General features: G+C 49.5%; 1 protein-coding gene across 1 annotated transcript in view; it reads right to left on the bottom strand.

Moving 5' to 3' along the window:
- Positions 1 to 21,527, bottom strand: part of LOC144159903 (apical endosomal glycoprotein-like) — a 58,303-nt gene extending 36,776 nt beyond the window's left edge. The window contains exons 1-3 of the mRNA XM_077691559.1: positions 21,358 to 21,527; positions 6,254 to 6,403; positions 4,643 to 4,920 (exon numbers count right to left, since the gene is read on the bottom strand). Coding sequence (XP_077547685.1) covers positions 4,643 to 4,920; positions 6,254 to 6,403; positions 21,358 to 21,475 — 546 coding nt within the window. The 5' untranslated portion in view covers positions 21,476 to 21,527. The remainder of the gene's footprint in view (positions 1 to 4,642; positions 4,921 to 6,253; positions 6,404 to 21,357) is intronic.
- Between the last annotated feature and the right edge of the window lie 1,039 nt (positions 21,528 to 22,566).

The following is a 22,566-nucleotide window of genomic DNA, read 5'->3' as shown; positions in this document are numbered from 1 at the left end:
GCTTGTCCCAAGCTTAAGTAACCATACAATGGCGTCTTTCCTATTCCTTGATGGTGCCTCTGAATCCCGCAGTGATGCCGACGGAGTTGTTGGAATAGTCTGTACTGTTTCTATATTCGCCACAACTGAGCAGAAACGACGCCCATCATCTTTTTCCACTACCTCGTTTCCAGTTGCTTAAGCTGCTCAACACGTACGTGCCGGAACACAGCCACTACGAAACAGTTTTTTGGCCGAGGATGATTTTGACCTAAGAAAACAGAAAACCACAAGAAAAAAACATGCAATTAAAAAGTGCTTCACATTGTCGGGAACCACGGGGTCGCAGCGCAGCGCAAGAGAGAGAGTACGAGCGTGGCAGGCTTTCGGAATCGAACTGCCCGTGCCGTGCTGGCGCACCAAGCACGCGCAGCTCGTATCTTTATTCTCGTCTTTCAGAGCCGGCGCGAAGGCGCCGGCTAAGAGCGCCAACTAGAGGGCGCTACAGGGCCCCCTGCCCAGATGGAATGTCGAACGTCACGCGACGGCGAGGCAGGCGGGCGTTGGTTTTGGGGGCGAGCAGTGGAGTGTTTAGGCCTGCGATGTCGGCGCGGAGTTTGTTGGGTAGCGTCTCGAGGTAGGCCCGTTTGAGGCGGTCCAACGAGACGACTTCTTCGCGGCCATTCAAGAGGATAGTGGCAGACTTCTGGGTCTTGTTAAGCACACGGTGCGGCCCATCGTAGGAGGGAGTAAGAGGCGCCTTTACAGCGTCCCGCCTGAGGAAAACGTGTGTCGATGACGCCAGGTCCGAATGCACAAAGATGCGGTGGTCAGAAGACCCAGGTTGGACCGGTCGCAGGTGCTGTATGCAGTCCTGCAGGCATTGGAGGTACTCAAGCGGCTGGGGCGAGGAGGCCGTAGGGACGAACAAATCGCCAGGAAGCCGCAGGGGTGCGCCGTAGACAAGTTCAGCAGTTGAACAGCCGAAGTCGCGACGAAGGACGGCACGCAGGCCGAGAAGCACTACAGGGACGTGATCGACCCAGTGCTCTCAATCTAGGCGCGCAGTGAGAGCACTTTTTAGCTGGCGATGGAACCGCTCAACGATGCCGTTGGCACAGGGATGGTATGCCGTGGTGCGGCAGTGTTTAGTGCCAAGCAAGCGGCTGAGGGATGTGAACAGAGTACATTCAAACTGCCTGCTTCGATCCGTGGTAACAATGCCGGGCAGCCGAAACAGCAAACCCATGTCGAAACGAAGACTTTTGCGACCGTTTCTGCCGGGATGTCCGGAATTGGTAGGGCTTCAGGCCAACGGGTGAAGCGGTCAATAATTGTGAGAATGTCCCGCAGTCCGGTACCAAATGAAGATGCACGTGGTCCAAGCGACAGCTAGGTGGCAAAAAAGGCTGCGTTGGGGTCTTAATGTGGCGGGTCACCTTGGCTGTCTGACAAGCGAGGCACGAACGGGCCCACTGGCGGACATCAGTGTTGATGCTCGGCCAGACGTACCGCTGTGTAATGAGGCGCTGCATGGCTCGGATGCTCGGGTGGCAGATGTCGTGGAGCGAAACACAGCACGACGAAAGGCAGCCGGAACGAAGGGTCGAGGCGCCACCGCTGACATGTCACACCACAGTGAGCCAGGCACGAACGGATGAGGCACAAGTTCAAACGAAGGGACCCCGGGTGGCCCCGCAGTGCTTGCAGCTCAGGGTCCTCAATCTGCGCCTGAGCTAGGCGTTCCCAGTCCACAGGAGATGCAGCACTGCCGATGGAGGTAATGCATGAAAGCGCGTCAGCAGCCTCGTTGTCGGTACCTTTGATGTGCCGAATGTCCGTTGTGAATACCGAAATATAGGCGAGCTGACGGAGTTCTTGTGCGACGTACTTGGAGGAGTTCGTACGGAAAACGCACGCCAGATGCTTATGGTCCATAAGAACGCGAAAGGACTGGCCCTCCAAAAAGTGCCCGAAGTGCTGCATGGTAGCATAAATGGCGAGCAGCTCACGACCAAAAACGCTGTAGCGCGTCTCGGCAGGTTGGAGCTTTCGAGAGAAGACACCCAGCGGGTGCCACTCGGAGTCGATTCTCTGCTGGAGAACAGCGCCGATTGCAATTCTGGAAGCATTCACCATGATGCGAGTGGGGACGGCGGTTCTCGGGTGGATCAGAAGTACCGAATCAGCGACGGCTGGTTTAGCAGCGTTGAAAGCGGCTTGAGCTACGGGAGACCAGGAAATTGCAGACGAGGAGCTCTTGGTTGTGCGAAGCTCAGTCAGTGGATGCAGAAGGTCGGCACAGTGGAGTATAAAGCGTCGCGAAAAATTCACCAGGCCTAGGAACTCACGAAGCTGGCGGAGGCTGGTAGGTTCTGGGAAGTCCTTCACGGCTTGAACGTGAGACGGTAAAGGGCGAATTCCCTGCGCCGAGATGTGATGCCCCAGGAACTCGAGCTCGGAAGTCCCGAAGACGCTTTTCTGGGCATTGAAAACCAGGCCAAATTGTTGGAGGCGTTGAAAGAGTTCTCGGAGGTGACGCTCATGATCTTGTGGAGTGGGACTCGCGACGAGGATGTCGTCAATGTAAGCAAACACAGCCGGAAGCCCACGCGTCACCTCGTCAATGAACCTTTGAAATATTTGAGCTGCATTGCGTAGTCCTAAGGGAATGCGCACATACTCAAACAAGTCGAAGGGTGTAGTGATGGCCGTCTTCGGGATATCGGCAGGCTCGACGGAGATTTAGTGATATGACTTGACAAGGTCCACTTTGCTAGATTGTGCACCCTTCCAAGTGGCTTGTGAAATCCTGGATGTGGGGTAGGGGGTATCTGTCGTGAACAGTCTGAGCGTTGAGCGCCCGGTAATCACCGCACGGACGCCAGTCTCCACTTTTCTTTAGAACCATATGCAGTGGAGACGCGTGGTTGCTGGACGATTGGCGGATAATACCTAGCTCCAGCATGTGCTCGAATTCACGTTTAGCAGCCACCAGACGCTCACCGAAGAGGCGGCGCGGCCGAGCGGCTACTGGTGGACGACGCGTGACGATGTGGTGGGTAACGCTATGCTTGGGCGGCTGCTTTAAGTTGCAGGGTCTTGTAACCTCAGGGAAGTCTTCGAGGATTCTTGCGTACCGGCATGAGGGAAGCAGCGTGCGGATGCCAGTTGGAGCGACAGTAGACAGTACGCCCAGGATGGAAAAGCGCGTCCTCTGTCAATCAGGCAATGGTGACGCATGCTGACGTCTAGGTCAAAATGGCTCAGGAAATCGGAGCCGAGGATGGGCTGATTGACGTAGGCTACTACGAAGACCCACCGGAAGGCACGTCGCAAACCAAGGTCGAGGTGAGGGACCGCAGACCATACGTGGCGATAGAGGTAGAGTTCGCTGCACGAAGTGTAGGCCCAGGTGACTTAGAAGTACGCTCATCCTTGGTGTCTGGTAATACACTGACTTCAGCACCCGTGTCTCCAAGAAAGCGCAAACCAGAAATGCGATCCGTGACCAGGAAAAGGCGGCCAGGCTGTAAGGTGAGGTCACATGCCGCCATCAGTGATCTCTCGTCGCGTTTCCCGGCCAGCTGCGTGGGAAAGTGCAGTGACCGGCGCGGTGCTGGAAAGTGCGATGGTACCAGCAGATAAACGAGTTTCGAGGGCTGCGCGAGCAAGAACCGCCCGGGCCAGACGAACGACGGCTAGGACGTGGCGAGATGCCGCATCGTCGATCAGAGGACGTCCGAAGCGCTTCAATGGAAGCGGCGAGTTGATCGATACGAGTTTCTAAGCGGGAAACGGCCGATGACTCTGCTGTCGAAGCCAGGGTGGCGACTGATGGAGAAGTCGCGTCGTGAACTCTATCAGAAAGCTCGGCGGCGCGGTCGAGGGTCAAGTCACCGGCAGCAGCTAAAACGATGCAAGTGGACTGCGGCAAGCGCTGCAGAAAGAGCTCCTTTAAAAGTGCACCGTTCGAGTACACGTTGCTCGCACCCACGAGCTGTCGCATGGTGTTGAGCAGCTGGGAAGGGCGGCGACCTCGAAGCTCTTCGTGGGTGAGCAGGTGCCGGAGGCGCGCGCTCTCGGACGCTGTGGTTCGGTCCAGAATACTCTGCTTGAGCCGCTGGTACGGAGCATCGTTAAAAGGTGCACCGATGACGTCTGCCACTTCATCAGCCACCTCATGAGGCAGGTTGCAAAGCAAGTGGCGAAACCGAGTAGTCTCCGAGGTGACGCGGTGCAGATCGAAGACGGCTTCGACCTGGGCGAACCAAACATGTGGGTTGTTCCGCACGAAGGTGGGCAGACGGAGCTGTATGACTGGGACGTCCAGCGGCCGCGAGGAAGCGTCAGGCAAAAGAGGGCCCGAAGGCGCGAGTTTGCGGGGTTCGGTCATGTCTTAGGCCGGAGTCACCACTGTCGCGAACCGCGGGGTCGCAGCGCAGCGCAAGAGAGAGAGTACCAACGTGGCAGGCTTTTGGAATCGAACTCCCCGTGCCGTCCTATGGATGTCTGTTTTTGAACTTAAACATCCCTCCTCACTTTAACCATTTCTATGCTATTTCAGTGCCCTGTAGCAGTATATTTATTGGCTGACACAGCTACGTAAGCACAAAAGTGCGCAGAATTTAAAACAATCAATTGTGTAAAGTAGGAACCTTACCTCGATTTTTCTATGTCGCTCTTCTTCGTAGACAACTTTTTGCCACTGCCTGCGTTCGTTAATCTGACCGCGAAAGAAGAGACGTTCCTCGCCAGTCCCCCACAGAAGAAAAGAATTTCGGCCGGTGGAGGTCGAAGTGAACATAACATTCGGGAGCTTCACAGCGGATATGTGCAGCCAGGCGGTAAAGCAAAGCGGACCCCTTGCCAAACCTCGCAGCACAGCAGCTTTGCGATCGCTACGGACGGGAAACACTGCCAGACTGTACCAGCCATCACCTGCGCGAAACACAAACACCATTTTTATGGGACGTTCGGGAAATACAATATTTTCACAATTTGCCCTGCGCTTGTTTTTCGACGAAGATTTGTACTCATTGCACTAACTGAAAGCTGGCATTTTTTTGCAAATTTCACATTGTGCATCGTAAGGGTTTCATACAGGTTCAAGTGGGGACAGGTAGGGGGGGGAGCTTGCACCGTAGCCAGTACTTGCATATGCGATGGGCACCCTATTGGAGAAATAAGTGAAACCTCCTTGCTTGCCAAGTGATTTGATATAATTTATTCGGCAATGCCAGCAGAAATATGCAACAAATGTCAGTTCTTGATGTTGTCTATGAATAGCAAGACTAAATTTCATTCCTACGGTCTTTTGATTGTTACTACCATGCCATCTGACTCTCCTGTTTTATGTTCTTATTGTTTTGTATTTTATCTTGCTTACCTATTACGTGTATTAGCCCTCCAAGTGTTTTATTTCTTATCTAAGCGCGGGTAGTAGCGTTCTGGGAATTATAAGGTCTTGAATGTAGTGTTAAGTAAATTATTCTAAAGTGAAAATTGTTTCATGTATCGGCGGTCAAGCGGGTGCCTTCCTCGGAAACCATCAAGCGGAAAAATTACCTTTCTCTCAAAAGATAATTACAATGACTGGTTTCTAATGGCATACTGCGCGTGCACCCCTATTATACACGGATTCTTCCCGCTATTAGCAGCACTATGCTGATGCCACCGAGCGCCTCTTGAAGGATTATCTCATTGCTACAATTGAAATTCAGGCGCTGAATCCGCCCCGACCCAGTAGCTGTGGAGCTGGCGTGATCAGAAAAGTAACTGGTAATCTTAAAAAAACTGACATTCCTAATGAATTGCCTTTGACCGCCCCACAAATCTACCCGCACATTGCCGAAAACATGACAAGGCGAGCCTTTTTTTGTGAATCAGAAAACCCATATCCAAGTGCGCTATCAGGCCACGGACCAGCTACTGGGTGTATGACTATGTTCAAACACCCAAGAATTGAACAAAACGTTAACACTTCGGTGAGTCTCAAAAGATCAAAAACTTTTGCAGTGATGCCTAATGATCCAGTAACGGCGATATTCACGCGGCCTGTACTTAGTATTAAATGATTGGCTGCTCAAACTACGGCCCAAAGCACCAATCTATGTTTGATTGGGGTTCCGGACGCCGTGACTAGATATTTTCTAATTCAAGAGTGCGGATCATGCTGACTCTCTGTCGGCTAAATCAGTTTTTAAGAATGCTCTGACTTGTGGCTCAAGGAAAACTGGAAAAGGAATGGTTCCAAAGCCATTTCGGCACTTGCCTTTGCCCGTAGTGTGGTCTGTGAGAGGGCCCCCCTGAATTTTTTTCGCCTTCACTCGCTTCCAGCAGGGCTGTCCACGCACGCACACAGACGTCCAAGCAGGGCAGCTGCCCTTCTCGAATGTGCAGGTATCATTTACAGCCCCGTTTCCTGCAGCAACACATAAACAAGCTTTTTACAGCCGTCGGCAACCGCTTCGCCTACATTCCGCTTAATAGTGGAAGTAGGGGGTTACGAAACAGTCGAAGGAAAAACAATGACCTCCAGGAAGTAGGTAGTCATCTAAGTAGGAGAGAATTGTTTACAAAATCCCGCTACTTTCACTAGTGGTGAAAGGCTGGATAACGTTGATGGTTAGTGAGTTGGGCTTCCATATTCTTGATTTCTCAGCGCACACAAAAAACAAGCGCGATAGAGAGAGCGAGACACACAGGCGCTGACTTACACGCCAAGTTCATTGCTGTGACATCTGGCATTTATATACAGCAGAAATCTATGCAACAAAGACCTTGTGAAAACAAATAGCAAATCTACTACGACCTCGCTACCGCCATGTGCTTACACACCGTGTAGATAGGTGATTTATTTTACCGATAGGCTGACAGAAGGAAATATACCCACTTTTCTTTGTTTACTATTTCGTAGGCCTCACTAATTTTCCTTGTCATTTAGGCTTATTTTCATACAATACTGCGGTACTATTGAAGGCAGGCTCGCACCCAGCGCAGTCTCTATAATGTATTCCTAGATGACCGTTTTTGCACATTTTCTCGTAACTGCGTTCCTTTAACCTATCATCAATACACCTCCCTGTTTGCCCAACATATTCTCTGCCACACATTAAAAAGACACTGTAAACTAGGTTTGGTGCACATAGAAGGAATTGTCGTAAATGCTTCTTACTTTAAACCAGACGACTACGGTTATTACTATTACTCGCCTACAAAGTCTCGCAAGCTTATCAGGAGCAGAAAAAAAAAACACTCACATTGGCATGCCCAGCAATTCTTTTTTAGGTTATGTGAAACCCTTAGTATGCATGGCAATACTGTAATCTTCAATATTGTTTTGTTTTTCGTGTCATTTTTGTGCGTAGCCTTCATTTTTTTCAATAAACCTTCAGCAACGGATGTTAATAGATGTCTGGGGTAGCCTGCATTAATTAAGCGATCAAATGGTCAATCAAACTTACGCGCATCGTATGAACGCATGACTTAACAAGTCAATTTTAAGGAACAGAGTAGTAATTCCTGTTCTTACTAGCTTTCAATGCACCGAGACATACACCAGAAGCTACTTCTTGCCTCGAGGTTCGAACTTCCAACAAATGTGCTCGCCACCAAAAGAAGGGATAAGAGCGACAAACCGGACACATCCGGCGTCGGGTAGACGCTTTCTGCAGATTTCCCATCGTGTAGTGTTGGAACGCAGTAACACGAGAGCCAGCCGGGCTAGGCTCCACTTTGGCCGGGCCGTGCACGACAACCCAAAGATTACGCCGCTGTGACCGCTCGGGCTCATCAACCGAGAGAGCAAGCCCAATTCGCGCAACGCGTGATTCCTCGCACAGAAGGAGGTGCTTATATTCGCATGCAAATGTATATTCCAAGTTTTTTGTGATAGGCCTGTTGGTACATACTTTGAAAAAAAAAACGGTGGAACCCAGCTTTGAAGACGCGTGCACTAGGAGAGAGCAAGACAACGCACACGCTGGAGGAGATGTAAGAGATCCATATTGACGCCCCACCGTGTGTGTTGTCCTGCTCTCCCCTCGTATACGCATCTTCCGTGTTGGTTTACACCGTTTCTTGAAAGTATTTTCCAAATTTGTTTCTTAAAGTATGGGAGCCTGCTTAGAATCGGGGGAAGTTATATTGGCAAAAATACTGTAATTTGTTGTACAGACTTTTTGAAAACCAATAATTGAAAAAATAAGAAAAGTGAAATATTTGCAAACACGGTTTGACAAAATATGCGTCCAGTACATCTCCCCAAAAAACCCAATGATGAACAAAACGATCCCCGAAAGAACATTGCAAACGCGAATAAATATGCATCTTGTACATCGCTCCCCCCTCCCCCCCCCCCCAAATCCAAGACTAAACAAAAAAGTACACAAAAGAACATTGGAAATACCAATAAAAATAGCACGCATAGAACAGCAGGCTCATATCTTCGAAAAAGCATGTTTAGCATAGTAAATGCAATTCGTCGCTCGAATGGTATAAATTTACATCATGGGAACACAGGAAACAACAAAAACATTAAAAAATAAGGTGGTTTAAAAGTATGTTTCTACTCATAGCCATATTTACCTGCAAAGAACTCACACCCTACAGAAGCTGCCTAAGAATGCTCCGCATTACCGGACAATTCTATGAAATCCTGTATATCTTTGTATCAGGTTGCGCATCCGTCTCACACACCCCCTTCGATTCGGTAACATCCCTATCTATACACCGATGAGACCCATATGCGCTTCACAGATCGCGTGTACATTTATTTTGTCGCACGTATGTCGAACCTTCCCATTTGTCAAACCGGCCTATGACGAAACTACATGTGCCGAAGGGCCGTATCCTGAAAAAAAATGCGAGCATGCGGGACATCTAGATAATGCCTAAGAGTGCCGTCCATTGATCCTCCGCTGCGAATACACTGATGTTATGAAATGCGAACAGGCAAGCATGAACTGGAACACACAAATAGCGTGATTCCTTTCTTGGCAGGTAAACTTGTTGCGTGCCTTTATTACAGTAACAAAGTTTGCGAATGTGCATTTCCTAATATACTGGTAGCAGTCCCTTATTTCACATCCAAAATCGGTACCCTTTGATTTTGCGTGTTCTGGTTCATACTTTCGTGTTTGCGTTTCATTTGTCCATGAGACTGAACGTGTCTGCATCCCCGCCCGTGCCACATTGCAATTAATGTACGAGATTGAATGATGACACGGCCGAGTAGTCGCAGCACCACTTCCTTTGTTTAAAATTTCTTCCCATCTCAGATTTGTTGGCCATCCACCTTCACAGAGTGGAATAGATCCTAATTTTCTCCGGAGTTATACAGGCTAAACCAAGCTTTCATTTTTGCATATTCAGGGTAAGCTGGGCCAAGGCGCAATATTTTTTAAATACGCTTTGTTTGTAGCGTTGGCGTGTTTTTGCTGGCTATATAAGCATGACGTGGAATGCGCTGCACTGGTCTCCAACCATAAATATCGGGCTCTGCGTCATCACTGCTTGCCGTAAAGTGTGCGCCGTGTCACCGTGGCGAGAAAAATGCACCCAATGCCACACCGACTGTTGCCTAAGATTCAGCCGTATTTTGGGAATTACAAGGATATGTGTTCCATTTTTGCAACACCCCGTATTAAGGCTTCCCGCCTACTACTTGGACTTCTCGGTAATGTCGAGTGAATTGTGCTTTTGTGCTCCTTACTCCCTGAGTGGTTCACTTAAACTTTGTTGAAATGCAAAAACATTTACGGTGAAGCTTTTAATCCCGCAAGTTGTCGAGGTGGTGTACACGCTTTGATGGAGGCCTCACTATCTCTGTTAAGGTTCCCATAGTTACACTCGTTCGCTCGTTCGCTTTTTTTCATTCGTTCGTTCGCCCATTCTTTCGTTCGCTCGTTGCTTGTACTTTCGTACGCTCGCTCGCTCGATCCCTCTGGTTTTTGTTTGTCTGCTCGCTCGTTTCCTCATTCGCTAGTTCGGTCATGCTTCTTTGTTTTTTTTCTCCAAACTCGCTTCAACTCGACGATTTGCCGTTATCGTGTCATTTTTCTCTTCCCATTAGTAGTAATGGGGAGGCAGCGTATAGTACGTACTCACGGACGCCTATGGCGTGGAAAATTTTAAACTGTGCGGGACGTTTGAGCTCTCAGCTTAAACGTTCCTTGAGCCGAAACACCCCCCAAAATCACCCCTGAGCCGAAAGTCCCCGATTCAAGGCCATCCACCCAGTTTGAACGACATAGACCAACGGTATGTCGCAGCACGACTTCCGCAAAGATTTCTTGGCTTTGTTCAAAATTTTGTGCCATTCGGCTTCACTCACCATCCACCTTCACAGAGTGACACGGCTCAATTTTGATAGATAAATGTTTTTAAGGCTTATATTTCACGCCCGAACGTTCGGCATCGGGAAAAGCTTTATATGACTCATTCAAAGGTTTCCCTCGAATAACCCCGGCGTGGAAATGAATAACGGAAACACACAAGCGAAACTTTGAAGGTCAGAAGCGTGGCAGTCGAGTATAAAAAGGAATTAATGACTACATCAGTTAATATTTGATCAGTTACAATATATTGATTAGTAACGTAGGATTTAGGTGAAGTTGAACCGAGTAAGGTGGATCAAGATGAACTAAATGGATTAGGATGGATAAGAATTATATAGGCTAGAGTAATGGTAGATTAGTGTTTAAGAGTAAAGATTAGTAAGGTACAATTATGCTGACGAAGATGAATGATGATAGGTAAGGCTAGACTGGAGGAAATTATATGTGAATTACGACTTGACTAAAAATAAGGGGGATAAAGATTGGATAAGGACCCCAATATAGCATGGCTGTGGTGTTGACGTGTGGGCGCCTTGGCTTGTGTCGAACAGGTGCCCCTCATAAGACATCGATGGACTTTCGCCTACAAAGCACATACGACGACCTAAGTATCCCGAGAAATTTCTAAGAGCAGTCATGTTCTGACGTCGCGGGCTTACGCTTCAGAGTCGATGGCCGTACACGTCTCACTTGTGTGTTTAATCGCATGTACTCATGTTTTTCAATAACTCAATACTTAATATTGCATACGGACTGAAGTTTCGTGATCACGATGAAAGAAAAATCATTCACACTCTGTCTAATGACAGCGATAGTTGTGCGTCAAGCTCTCTCTCCTGGGGGGTTCCTTGGTTGTCGTCTGAGTTTGTACTTGGACTCTCAGGTGGATTGGGCTTTGAATGATTGAGCTCAGGCTATGATCACACGCAGTTTGGGCATTCGATCGCAGCGGCTTTGACTTTGACCCTTCGCCATTTGACTTCGCACGAAGCAAGCCTCATGTTCGAATATGGCTGCCGCTAGGCGGAGGGGTGCATGGTTTCTGTGCCTAATTTTGAAAGTCAATGTACCCCTCCCCAGGTCCAAACTGCTTCAGCCGTGTCGGATTGGCGTAATCGGATAGACTTCTGCTTCCTAACGCGAGGGACCCCGCTTTGATTCCGACCACCGGAAGCATTTTTTTCTGAGGGCGCCTGATGTGCCTTCTGGAAAACCCATTTGTGTAAATTTGCTTTCATGCAGTCCGTTTTGAGCGTAACGATTCGCTTTTGAACTTTTACTTTGGACTTTGAATGCGTTTTCGGCTTTCGACCAGAGAAAGCTAACCATTTCAACCATATCTCACTTCACCCATGATTATCGCCATCGTCAGAAAAAGTGGACTTTCCTGCATTGCGGTTAGGGGCAGCGTCGTCATCAACAATGTCTCTACCTTGTTTCGTTTCAAAAGTGTGCATATTTTCACGAAGCCAAAGACGACGCAGTTGTCTTCAAAGAAAACAAGTTTATTGGAGCGAACTTGTGCTCCCCTAACAACTCAAAGAATACACAGGCGGCGAAACAGCAGGAAAGAAAGTGGCGTGCGTAGGCAAGCGTAGAGAGTCGAATGCCGCGTCATCTGCTCTGCCGGCTTTTATCTTGCGGAGCGAGTGTTTCTGGAACCGTCGATTTAAATCCAGAACATTGTAGATCAAAGAAGATAATTCTGGGCTAGATACGTTAGAGCGAAACAGTCTACTTGTATGAACGAGATAGCCCGCGTGGCATGAAAATAAAGAATGGAAGACTCGTTTCGCTTGGGACGCAGATAACAGAGCCTAGCGTGGTCGGGCAGTAAACAAACAATAAATAAACAAGCCTATACTTGGTTGGCGGCAATATTTTTCAGGCGGCATTAATTTTCGCTCTCAAGGTAAAAGGGACCGTGAGGGCGTATACCACACGGAATCTCAGATATAACTGAAAGTGGTGAACAGCTGTATTCTGAGCAGCTCGCCATTCAAGATTCAGTAAAATTTTGGGCAGGCAGCAGGTGTGTGAGAAGTACCCTGGGACGTTTTTTTTTCATTTTGTTTCATTTTATCTCCTTAAAAGTCCCACTGAGGAAGCATTACATCAGCGGTAGGTACTTCAAAGACAAATTGTAAGCCATGCAACTCTATGCGCCGAAACCTCGGGAAGCTGGATCAAAAGCAATGCTGGATGCAACAACCATCAGGCGGGTGGTCGGGTGGATGTCTCCAGCTTGGTAGAGAGTACAAATGGCATCGCATCACCCGTGGCGTGCTATCGTCAACGAAGGCCTGCTTTTTAGCGTATCTGCAGGCAATAAGAGCTGACTGTTTCCATCGCACACGGTACGGCTTTGATAGAAGCATGAGTTAGGACAGTGATTCATTTTTACAATTATTTACAAAGCTCCCAGCCTCCCCCGCTACCGTCGTTGTGTTGGCCTTAAAATCTCTGCCTTTACTCCACTTAACTTATGAGCAGTCGGGTATGCTCGGGAGTTCACTGAGACCAGTTTGTCATCATAGAGGCACCCAGAATAACAAAGCAAGAATCAAAGTAAGGTGGGAGAGCTTTAAAAAAATCTTGCAACACTTTTATGAGCTTCTTTCCGTAATCCAAAATGCTTGCAGAACGTAGTCAAGCAACACATCCAGTACTCAGATTAGGGGGTCCCAAAGTAACTTAGCCAACAATTACTGCTCCATGTCAATTAGACAATTTGGAAACTTACTCAAAATAATTTTCTCTCCTTGCAATGTTCGCGTCCTTCTGATGCTGGAATTACGTTATCACAGAGGTGTAGCAGCTAATGGCCGCATTCCCTGCAGTTGCAGCAATGAACGGATATGATAGGCATTAAAAAAATTGGCTCCCTCTGAAGGTGGTTGGAAAGCAAAGCTTTAAGCGGCACTCACAACAATGGCCCATGCGAGGTTACTTGAATTGACACACAAGGCTCTCTAAAGATCAAAACCAAAGATTCGGCCTGCGGTTCCCTGTAATCCGCGGGGGCAGCATCCCGAATGCAGCAGCATCGGCCACGGCAGGGCTAGAGCCGCGGACGCCGTTGCTGTAGCCTAGCCGTTTGTCGGCAGAAAGGAAACAGAGAGGGGCGTCTTTCGAAGGGTGAAAAATATGAATGAAAAATAATAATGTAACGTCACTAACGGTAAAAAATAGTCTAACCATTCCCCTATGCCTTCTTTGGCGTTGTAGACTGCCGGGATTTCTTTCTGTATTTCCTAACGAGCCCCTCATTTCCAAACCCTATTATCGTGCGAAAGCTTAGTGAGGGCCTCGGTTCTGGCAGCCTTGATGCCAAGGTAGCATAAGAGGGTTTCCTACCAGTTACCCGCTTATGACAGGCTGTAGACGTTCGCGTCACGCCCCGGGGGTTGAAAAGAAGGTCCCCTTCTCCCCGTGTATTCTGCGTGGCGCTGACTACCACCCTCAAGCGTCAGATACAGTTGTAGTAAATAATAATACCCCAGAAAGTGAAGGAGAACACAGTCGCCCAGATAGCCGAATTGGTAAGGCCTTCGAGATCTAATCGAAAGGCGTGGGTTCGGTCCCCACTCTGGGCGCGTGTTTTTCTTTCTTTCTTTCCCACGTAATTAATATAAAAAAAATAATGTAAGACGTCACTGGCGGTAAAAAATAATCTAAGCTTTCCCCTATGCCTTCTGCCGGCATTTCTTTCCATATATATATATATATTGTAAGGAAGACCATCGCCAACACCATACTCGTTTAAATAATGTAGGAGCGTGGACAGCACTGGTCATTCGCAATACGTGGGTATGTGACACAGAAGCCACACATGGAAGAGGCACCAACTCGTGGATGTCCCATCGCCATCGCTGGGACGAAGAAGAAGTCTCGTCTCGTTGGCTCTCCGTCTCGGCTTGCTGGTCAGCGCGACTTGGTGCTTCGGTGCTACCGCTGCTGCTGGTGCGGCTGAAGAATAAAGCCTGAAAACCCTCTTATAGTTTTGGTGGAGGTGCAACGATCTTCGTTCTCTTACGCTGGAGCTCCGCAACCGGACACTCGACCCTCCCAGCATGTCTCGCAACGATGACTCCCGGCCTGCCCCAACACCCATCGTCTGCGCGGGTGCAATTCGTGAGCGGGACCCTCCCTCATTCAACGGCACCGACGAGAAAGACGCAGAGGACTGGCTTGCTACTTTTGAAAGAGTGAGTATCCATAACCACTGGGACGACCGCCTCAAGCTGAATAATGTCGAATTTTCCTTGACTGGGCTCGCAGAGCAATGGTTCTGGAACAACGCGGCACGTCTTAACACGTGGCCTGAGTTTAAAGACGACTTCATAAAATCATTCGGTCGCCCCGCTGCTCGAAAACTCCTCTCAGAGCAGCGTTTGCGTGAGCGGGCACAGAAAAGGGGTGAAAACTTCACTTCTTACATTGAGGATGTTGTCGCCCTGTGCCGTAAGATTGACAGTGCCATGCCCGAACCAGAAAGGATAAAACACATTCTGAAAGGCATAGACGACGATGCCTTCCATATGCTGTTGGCGAAAAACCCCCAAACTGTGGCCGAGGTCGTTACTATTTGTCAGAGTTACGACGAGTTGCGGAAGCAAAGGGCTCTCACTCGGCGACCCCTCGCAGAAAATCAGTTTGTCTCCAGCTTGGCCGCTGATGACGGCGACGGTACCTTGTTGCAACGGATCCAGCAGTTTGTGCGAGAGGAAGTGGCTCGGCAGTTGTCCATCATCAACTATGTGCCCGAGCAAAAATCTTCTCTCAGCCCTGAACTCAGGACCGTTATCCAGCAGCAAGTCGCTGACTCCCTCCCAGCTGCACTGCCGTCAAGCCCCGTTGTTGCCCCTGTGCCCTATGCCGCCACCATACCCCAAGCTCCAGCGACTTCAACCCTGCCTTATGCAGACTCTATGCACCCCGTGACGATGGCCGCTCCAATACACTTTGCCGACTCTATCCCTCAACGACCTTACGCTGAAGTCGCTGCCAGGTACATGCCTCGGAGCCCCGTCGTTTTCCCCACCAGCCGGCCTTTACGTCCGCCGGTGTTGTCTGGTCCCTCGCTCACCAACCCTTGGAGGACGCTGGACAATCGCACAATTTGCTTTGCCTGTAGGGCTCCTGGACACGTGGCACGCTATTGCCGCCGCGCCACGGTGACAGGACGCAACCCTGCCGCAGCTTCTTCCTACGCCCATTCCCCACTCATGCAGGAAGCCACCGCGTATTCGCCGATGACGTCTATGCCGCCCGATAGTCGTGACTTCGTAAGCCGTCGGTCTTCATCTCCGCGACGCCGCTCACTATCTCCCATGCGTCGTCGTCCTGTTCCAACGGAAGCGGAAAACTAGGCGCCGCAGTTCCGGAGGCAAGAACTGCGCCGTCGTCGATCTGCCCAAGGCCTCCTCCCTCTCCCGCAAACGTCATTCGTATTACCATAGATGGCGCTGAAGTCTTAGCCCTTGTCGATACTGGAGCCGCCGTTTCTGTCATGGACGCCAAACTTTGCCGCCGCTTGAAGAAGGTTAGGACGCCGCATCTTGGATTCTCATTACGGACTGCTACGGCTCATCCCATTGATCCAACTGGCATGTGCACTGCCCGTGTCGTTATTCAGGACGTCATGTATGCTGTTCAGTTCGTTGTCCTGCCTTCCTGTTCCCACGATGTCATACTGGGGTGGGACTTCCTTTCTGAACATAGAGCTGTCATCGACTGTGGCCGTGCCGAAGTAGAGCTCTTCCCGTTCATGGATCAAACCACCGGTGAACCGCCCGCTCCTTCTGCCATCAAACTGGTCCTCACGGAAGAAGTTAGCATTCCTCCTCATTCTGCCGTGCTAGCTTCTTTATCCTGCCCACTTCTGTCCAATGCGACAGTACTCTTTACGCCTTCTGACCTGTTTCACCAGCGACGTTGTCTTCGGCTTCCTTTCTCCCTGCTTCCCATTCGTAACTGCCAAACTACACTTCTCCTTTCCAACTACGGGTCGTGTCCGTGCACCTTGCAACGCGGAGAGTGCGTCGGCCATGTCGAGACCGTTCATTCTGTTGTCGCTGTGGCTGTTCCCGACGATTCAACCCCGCTTGAAATCAGTGGACTGTGTGCTCCTTCAACAGCAAAATCCTCCCCATCTGCAGACGTCTTCCTTCGCGCCATTGATGCCGACCTTTCACCGTCCCAACGAGACCAGCTTCTCGCACTGCTGAACCGATTTCGGACGTCTTTTGATTCTGTCCAGACTGGTCTGGGACGTACCACCACAGTCGCACACACCATCGATACCGGTGGTCACGCACCCTTACGGCAACGTCCCTACCGTGTCTCCGCCACTGAACGCCGCGTAATCGATGAACAAGTCGAGGACATGCTCCAACGCGGTGTGATTCGACCCTCCACCAGTCCATGGGCATCGCCGGTAGTACTTGTCAAGAAGAAGGACGGCTCTATTCGGTTTTGCGTCGATTACCGCCGGCTCAACAAGATAACTTGCAAAGACGTATATCCGTTGCCGCGAATTCATGACGCCCTTGATTGTCTACAAGGCGCAGAGTTCTTTTCCTCCATTGATTTACGCTGGGTTATTGGCAGGTTCCCATGGCAGAGGCTGATCGTGCAAAAACGGCCTTTATTACTCCTGACGGCCTGTACGAGTTTAACGTTATGCCGTTTGGCCTCTGCAATGCGCCTGCAACCTTCGAGCGGATGATGGATAATATTCTCCGTGGACTCAAATGGCAGACGTGCCTTTGTTACCTCGATGATATTGTGATCTTCTCTCCCGATTTTTCGACACACCTGATTCGACTTGAGCAGATTTTGACGTGCTTGACGACCGCAGGCCTTCAGCTCAACCTGAAGAAGTGCCGTTTTGCTGCCCGAGAGCTTACTATCCTTGGCCACGTTGTCTCTATAGCTGGTGTCCTGCCCGATCCTGCCAAGTTACGTGCTGTGGCGGAATTTCCCAAGCCGACAACTGTGAAGGCCCTCCGCAGCTTCATTGGGCTGTGTTCATACTTTCGCCGATTCGTTCGCAACTTTGCATCTCTCATCGCGCCTTTGACAAAGCTCCTCAGCAAAGAAGGCGGCATCTGTGAGTGGTGTACGGCCTGCGACGACGCATTTACTAAACTGCGCCATCTCCTCACATCTCCGCCAATCCTGCGTCATTTCGGTCCTGAGGCCCCTACCGAAATTCACACGGACGCGAGCGGAGTTGGTTTGGGGGCAGTTCTCGCTCAGCGCAAGGCAGGATATGACGAGTATGTCGTTGCTTATGCAAGTCGCACGCTAACAAAGGCCGAGACAAATTATTCTGTGACCGAGAGAGAATGCCTGGCCGTTATTTGGGCGCTTGCGAAGTTCCGCCCGTACCTCTACGGGCGCCCTGTCCATGTTGTCACAGATCACCACGCGCTTTGTTGGTTGTCCTCGCTCAAAGATCCTTCTGGGCGGCTAGCGCGCTGGGCTTTGCGGTTACAGGAGTATGACGTTCGCGTCACGTATCGCTCAGGCCGGCGGCACAATGATGCTGATGCCCTTTCGCGCTCCCCGCTGCCTCATGACAGCGACCGGGTCTCGAGCTCCGACTGCTACGTGTCGCCATTGGAGATCCACTCTATGTCGTCCGAGCAAAAGAAAGACCCCTGGATTTCCTCCATGTTAGACTTTCTGTCTGGCTCATCAACGAACGCTGCATCTCGGACACTACGCCGGCAAGCGTCGCACTTTGCCCTTCGCGACGGACTGCTTTTCCGTCGCAACTACCAACCCGAAGGTCGCAAGTGGCTCGTAGTAATTCCGCGCCACCTACGCTCTGAAATGTGTGCCTATTTTCACGAAGAGCCACATTGCGCCCATGCTGGTGTGCCCAAAACATACCAGCGTTTGCGCTTGCGGTACTACTGGCGAGGCATGTACCGCTTCGTTCGTCAATACGTCCGTTCGTGTGTTCGATGCCAACGCCGAAAATATCCTCCCCGCCAAGGAACTGGGCCTTTGCAGCCCTTACCGTGTCCAGCAAGACCATTCGACCGTGTAGGAATCGACCTTTATGGACCTCTTCCTTGCACTGCAGATGGCAACCGATGGGTCGTTGTTGCTGTCGACTACTTGACCCGGTACGCCGAGACTGCCGCCCTGCCTGCTGCTACCGCACGCGAAGTAGCCTCCTTCCTACTTCGGCACTTCATTTTACGGCATGGGGCGCCGCGTGAACTCCTCAGTGATCGAGGAAGGGTTTTTTTTTCTTAAGGTATAGAGGCCCTTCTTAAATCCTGCCGCACGATCCATCGCACCACCACGGCGTATCACCCTCAGACCAATGGACTGACCGAACGTTTTAACCGCACTCTGAGTGACATGCTTGCTATGTACGTCGCGGCGGACCATTCCGACTGGGACGCAGTACTACCATTCGTGACCTAAGCATACAACACCGCCACGCAGGCCACGACCGGCTTCTCTCCGTTTTTTCTTTTGTATGGCCGTGAGCCTTCATGCACACTGGACACCATACTTCAATATCGGCCCGATGAGTCAGAGTGCACGCCCATCTCCGACGTTGCCAAGCACGCCGAAGAGTGTCGTCAGTTGGCCCGATCGTTAACTACGGAAGATCAGCAGCGTCAGAAGTCGCACCACGACGAAACGACTCCCGCTCCTACCTACTCACCAGGGTCGCTTGTCTGGCTGTGGGTTCCAGTGTCGTCGCCAGGCTTGAGCAGTAAACTGCTTTCGCGCTACCAGGGTCCCTACCGCATCGTCAAGCGGACGTCTCCAGTAAATTATGTGGTTGAGCCTCTCACTCCGTCTTTCGATCAGCGTTGCCGCGGCAAAGATATAGTCCATGTTCAGCGCCTCAAGCCTTACATTGACCCCGTCGTAGTTTCATCTCCCTGAGTCGCCAGGATGGCTCTTTCGTTCCTGGGGGCAATTGTAAGGAAGACCATCGCCAACACCATACTCGTTTAAATAATGTAGGAGCGTGGACAGCACTGGTCATTCGCAATACGTGGGTATGTGACACAGAAGCCACACATGGAAGAGGCACCAACTCGTGGATGTCCCATCGCCATCGCTGGGACGAAGAAGAAGTCTCGTCTCGTTGGCTCTCCGTCTCGGCTTGCTGGTCAGCGCGACTTGGTGCTTCGGTGCTACCGCTGCTGCTGGTGCGGCTGAAGAATAAAGCCTGAAAACCCTCTTATATATATATATATATATATATATATATATATATATATATATATATATATATATATATATATATATATATATATATATATATATATATGTATATATATATATATATATATACAAAGTAAGGACCTTGAAAGACAGGGGCTGCAAGACGTTTAGTCGGTGGAGGTGCCGTCACGGAACACATGCTTCATCGAAGGTGAAGAGAAGGACCACGAGGCGGTGAGATTGAAGATGACGATGAGGATGACTATAAGAGGAACATGAGGTATGGGATAGCGACCAGTGCGTAACAGTAGTACCAGTCAAGTCAACGCTACCAACAGGATAGAGCGCAACTTACTGCTTACAATATATATGTATATATATATATATATATATATATATATATATATATACAGAGATAGAGAGAGAGAGAGGGAGTGAGAGAACCACAGATGTTTATGTGTTCTGCCTACCTACCAATTGTGGCGTTTTAGTAATTTTAGGTGAGTGTCCACGAAACCTCAACGTTTCTAAAGCACGTACTCAATTGTGCCAGTTTGTGTTTTCAGGTGTGGTCAAAAGTGGATGTCTGATTTATGTCTTTATGTGAACCCGAACGTATGTCGGCTTTATAACGGCCATGAAATCGCAGCCACTCAGTCTGAGGGGCACCAGGTTCCAGCGAAAACTGTGTGGGCGTGGGTACGCAACGACCACGATCATCCAAGGGTAGTGTTTTGTGCGGTATTCATTCAAGTTGTTGCGTCAGAACGATAAAAATTCTTGAGCGCGGAAATCTGCTTTGTGAGCTTGTATGGAAGATGACCGTCCAAGTATATTAGGCAAAATATTACCCATCTTGCCTCCTTTGTTCAATCCTCTAATGTGGGCAAGTGTCATGTGGGTACGGGTGTGGCTTTAGAGCAGCGAAGGAATGTATTCCTCGTCGCACCGTTTGCACCTTTAGGAAAACCTACAAGACATGATTAACTTACTTCTTTCCCTAAGCCATATAGCACTCGAGTACGCTACCTGCAGTCATGGTTTCGAATGCTCGTTGAATCTTGCTACAAAAAGTTAGGCGATAATGCGTTTTGGGAAGTTTTGTTGTCCTCTGCGCCTGTGTATATTATGGAGAACATGCGTGTTACATAGACGGGTTCAGCCAATGATTTCATCCCGACCACACGTTTCCGCAATCATCATTATTCTATAAGATGTATATGCCCGAAATGCTTCGTATCATAACTCCAAAAATAGTCCCCTCTCAAGAGACGAGGATGATTACAATAACATTAATATGATTACATTAATAATTTTTTCGTAACCCGTCGAAAATAGCTTCACCGAATGACAAGTAATTAGAAACAAAGTAGCGGAAAAGTATCTTGAATAGTCCTAATGAGGACATGATCACATTGGCACTCCCTTTAAACTATGTGTATATTACTGCATCATCTTAAGACTTATTTTTAGCTGTGCTCCCTCTATCTAATATTGAACTCATCGCTTTGTGTTTATAGTAATATATCATTCCGTGCAAACAACAATCCTAAACAGCTTCCCACAAGTTGGAAACTCCGTGCCTCGAAAGACAAAAAAGAAAACCGTTTGGCTCAGTGTTTACGATTTCCGCTGCAGAAAAATGGGAGTCTACCGACTTTGCCAGAGCATGCTTTTTTATATCTTATCCAGGGTCCGCACCAGTGCCGCATGGGCGACTCTCACAGGGCAACGGGCATATCCCTGGAAGAAGTGCCCTTATATTGTCCTATTTGCCGCTGCCGGTGTAGAACCAACGAAGGACAATATATACGCAGGCCCATTTTCTTACCTAGCGTCGATGTAGAGAACTTGTGCTGTTGGGAGAAAAGGTGAACGGGCCGCGCATTCCATCCAAGCAATACCAGAGTGCACCAAAGTAAAATTCCATCCCAGCCGACGAAACGCATGGCGTCGTCTCATACAGTTCTAAATTTGTTCTATCATAATCTATTCGTCCGACCGGTCTCTTGTACTCGACTTACACAAGCAATGCGATCCTCTTGCGAAATACAATCACGCCATTCCTTAGAAATCGAAACGACGGATAAGCCCCTTTGTTGCACTCTTATCTCGGTGATTGTATAACTGCATACAAGCTCTACGCCCATTTGCCTTGCTGATACAATCACAATGCTCCTGCTTTTGTACATTACTGTATTATATATACGTTGTACCTAGATAAAGAGGGCACCGTGGGTGCATTCAGAGCAGAGTTCGGCAGCCAACTTGGAGTCCTAAAGGGCGCACTCAAGCACCCTTATCTGCGATGGCGAACGCGGGCTGCAAAGTCGCTTTCCAGGCATAGAATATCTCCGCATCATGCCCTCGCCGTTTAGCAGAAATTGCGTTAGGAGAATCTGATAAAGGCTTGCCTGAAGAGACATTTGAAACACCCGGCTGCGTCGCTATTGTAAAGCTTGTTTGTTTTACGCCATTGCGGTACCTGCGAGGTATCTTGAACTATTGAGTTTAATTACCCCCCCCACCTGGTGCACCATAATGAATATAAAATCGGAAATACTCGAGAGTTAATATCGTAGACAAAGGTATGCCGATTGCCGCCACTATATCCCTAGCGTCGAAGCTTTCATTGCATTGCATGTAAAACATGAGACGACGTTTAGAAATCCAACCCTGTCTTTGTTACTCGTATCCAGCCTGCGGGGCTCTCCTCACAACCGGTGGCTACTGATTAATTAAACTCATAGCCGGCTGTTAATTGTCGGTAATTCTACCAAAAAGGGATGGTTTCGCACAAGTACGTCCCGTCTAGCAGTCACCTGCCGTCTTCAGATCCGCTTTACGTACGAGGGGCAGCGGATTCGTGTGGCTGTCCCATTACTAGAATCAAATGCGAAAGATCCCTCTTACCTCCCTCGCCTATCATTTATTCTCCCAAGAGGAGGGCGGAGTGCGAAACGTGCGGCACATAAGAGACGATACGCCACGTTTTATGCGAGTGCCCATGCTACTCGCCTGCAAGGAAGAAGCTGTCATC

The sequence above is a fragment of the Haemaphysalis longicornis genome, unplaced genomic scaffold (genome assembly GCF_048455015.1).
Source record: "Haemaphysalis longicornis isolate Haplotype H1 unplaced genomic scaffold, Haemaphysalis longicornis Haplotype H1 scaffold_10, whole genome shotgun sequence".
Taxonomy (NCBI): Eukaryota; Metazoa; Arthropoda; class Arachnida; order Ixodida; family Ixodidae; genus Haemaphysalis; species Haemaphysalis longicornis.
Note: the sequence above shows the minus strand (reverse complement) of the source record. Positions and strands in the feature narration are given on the sequence as shown.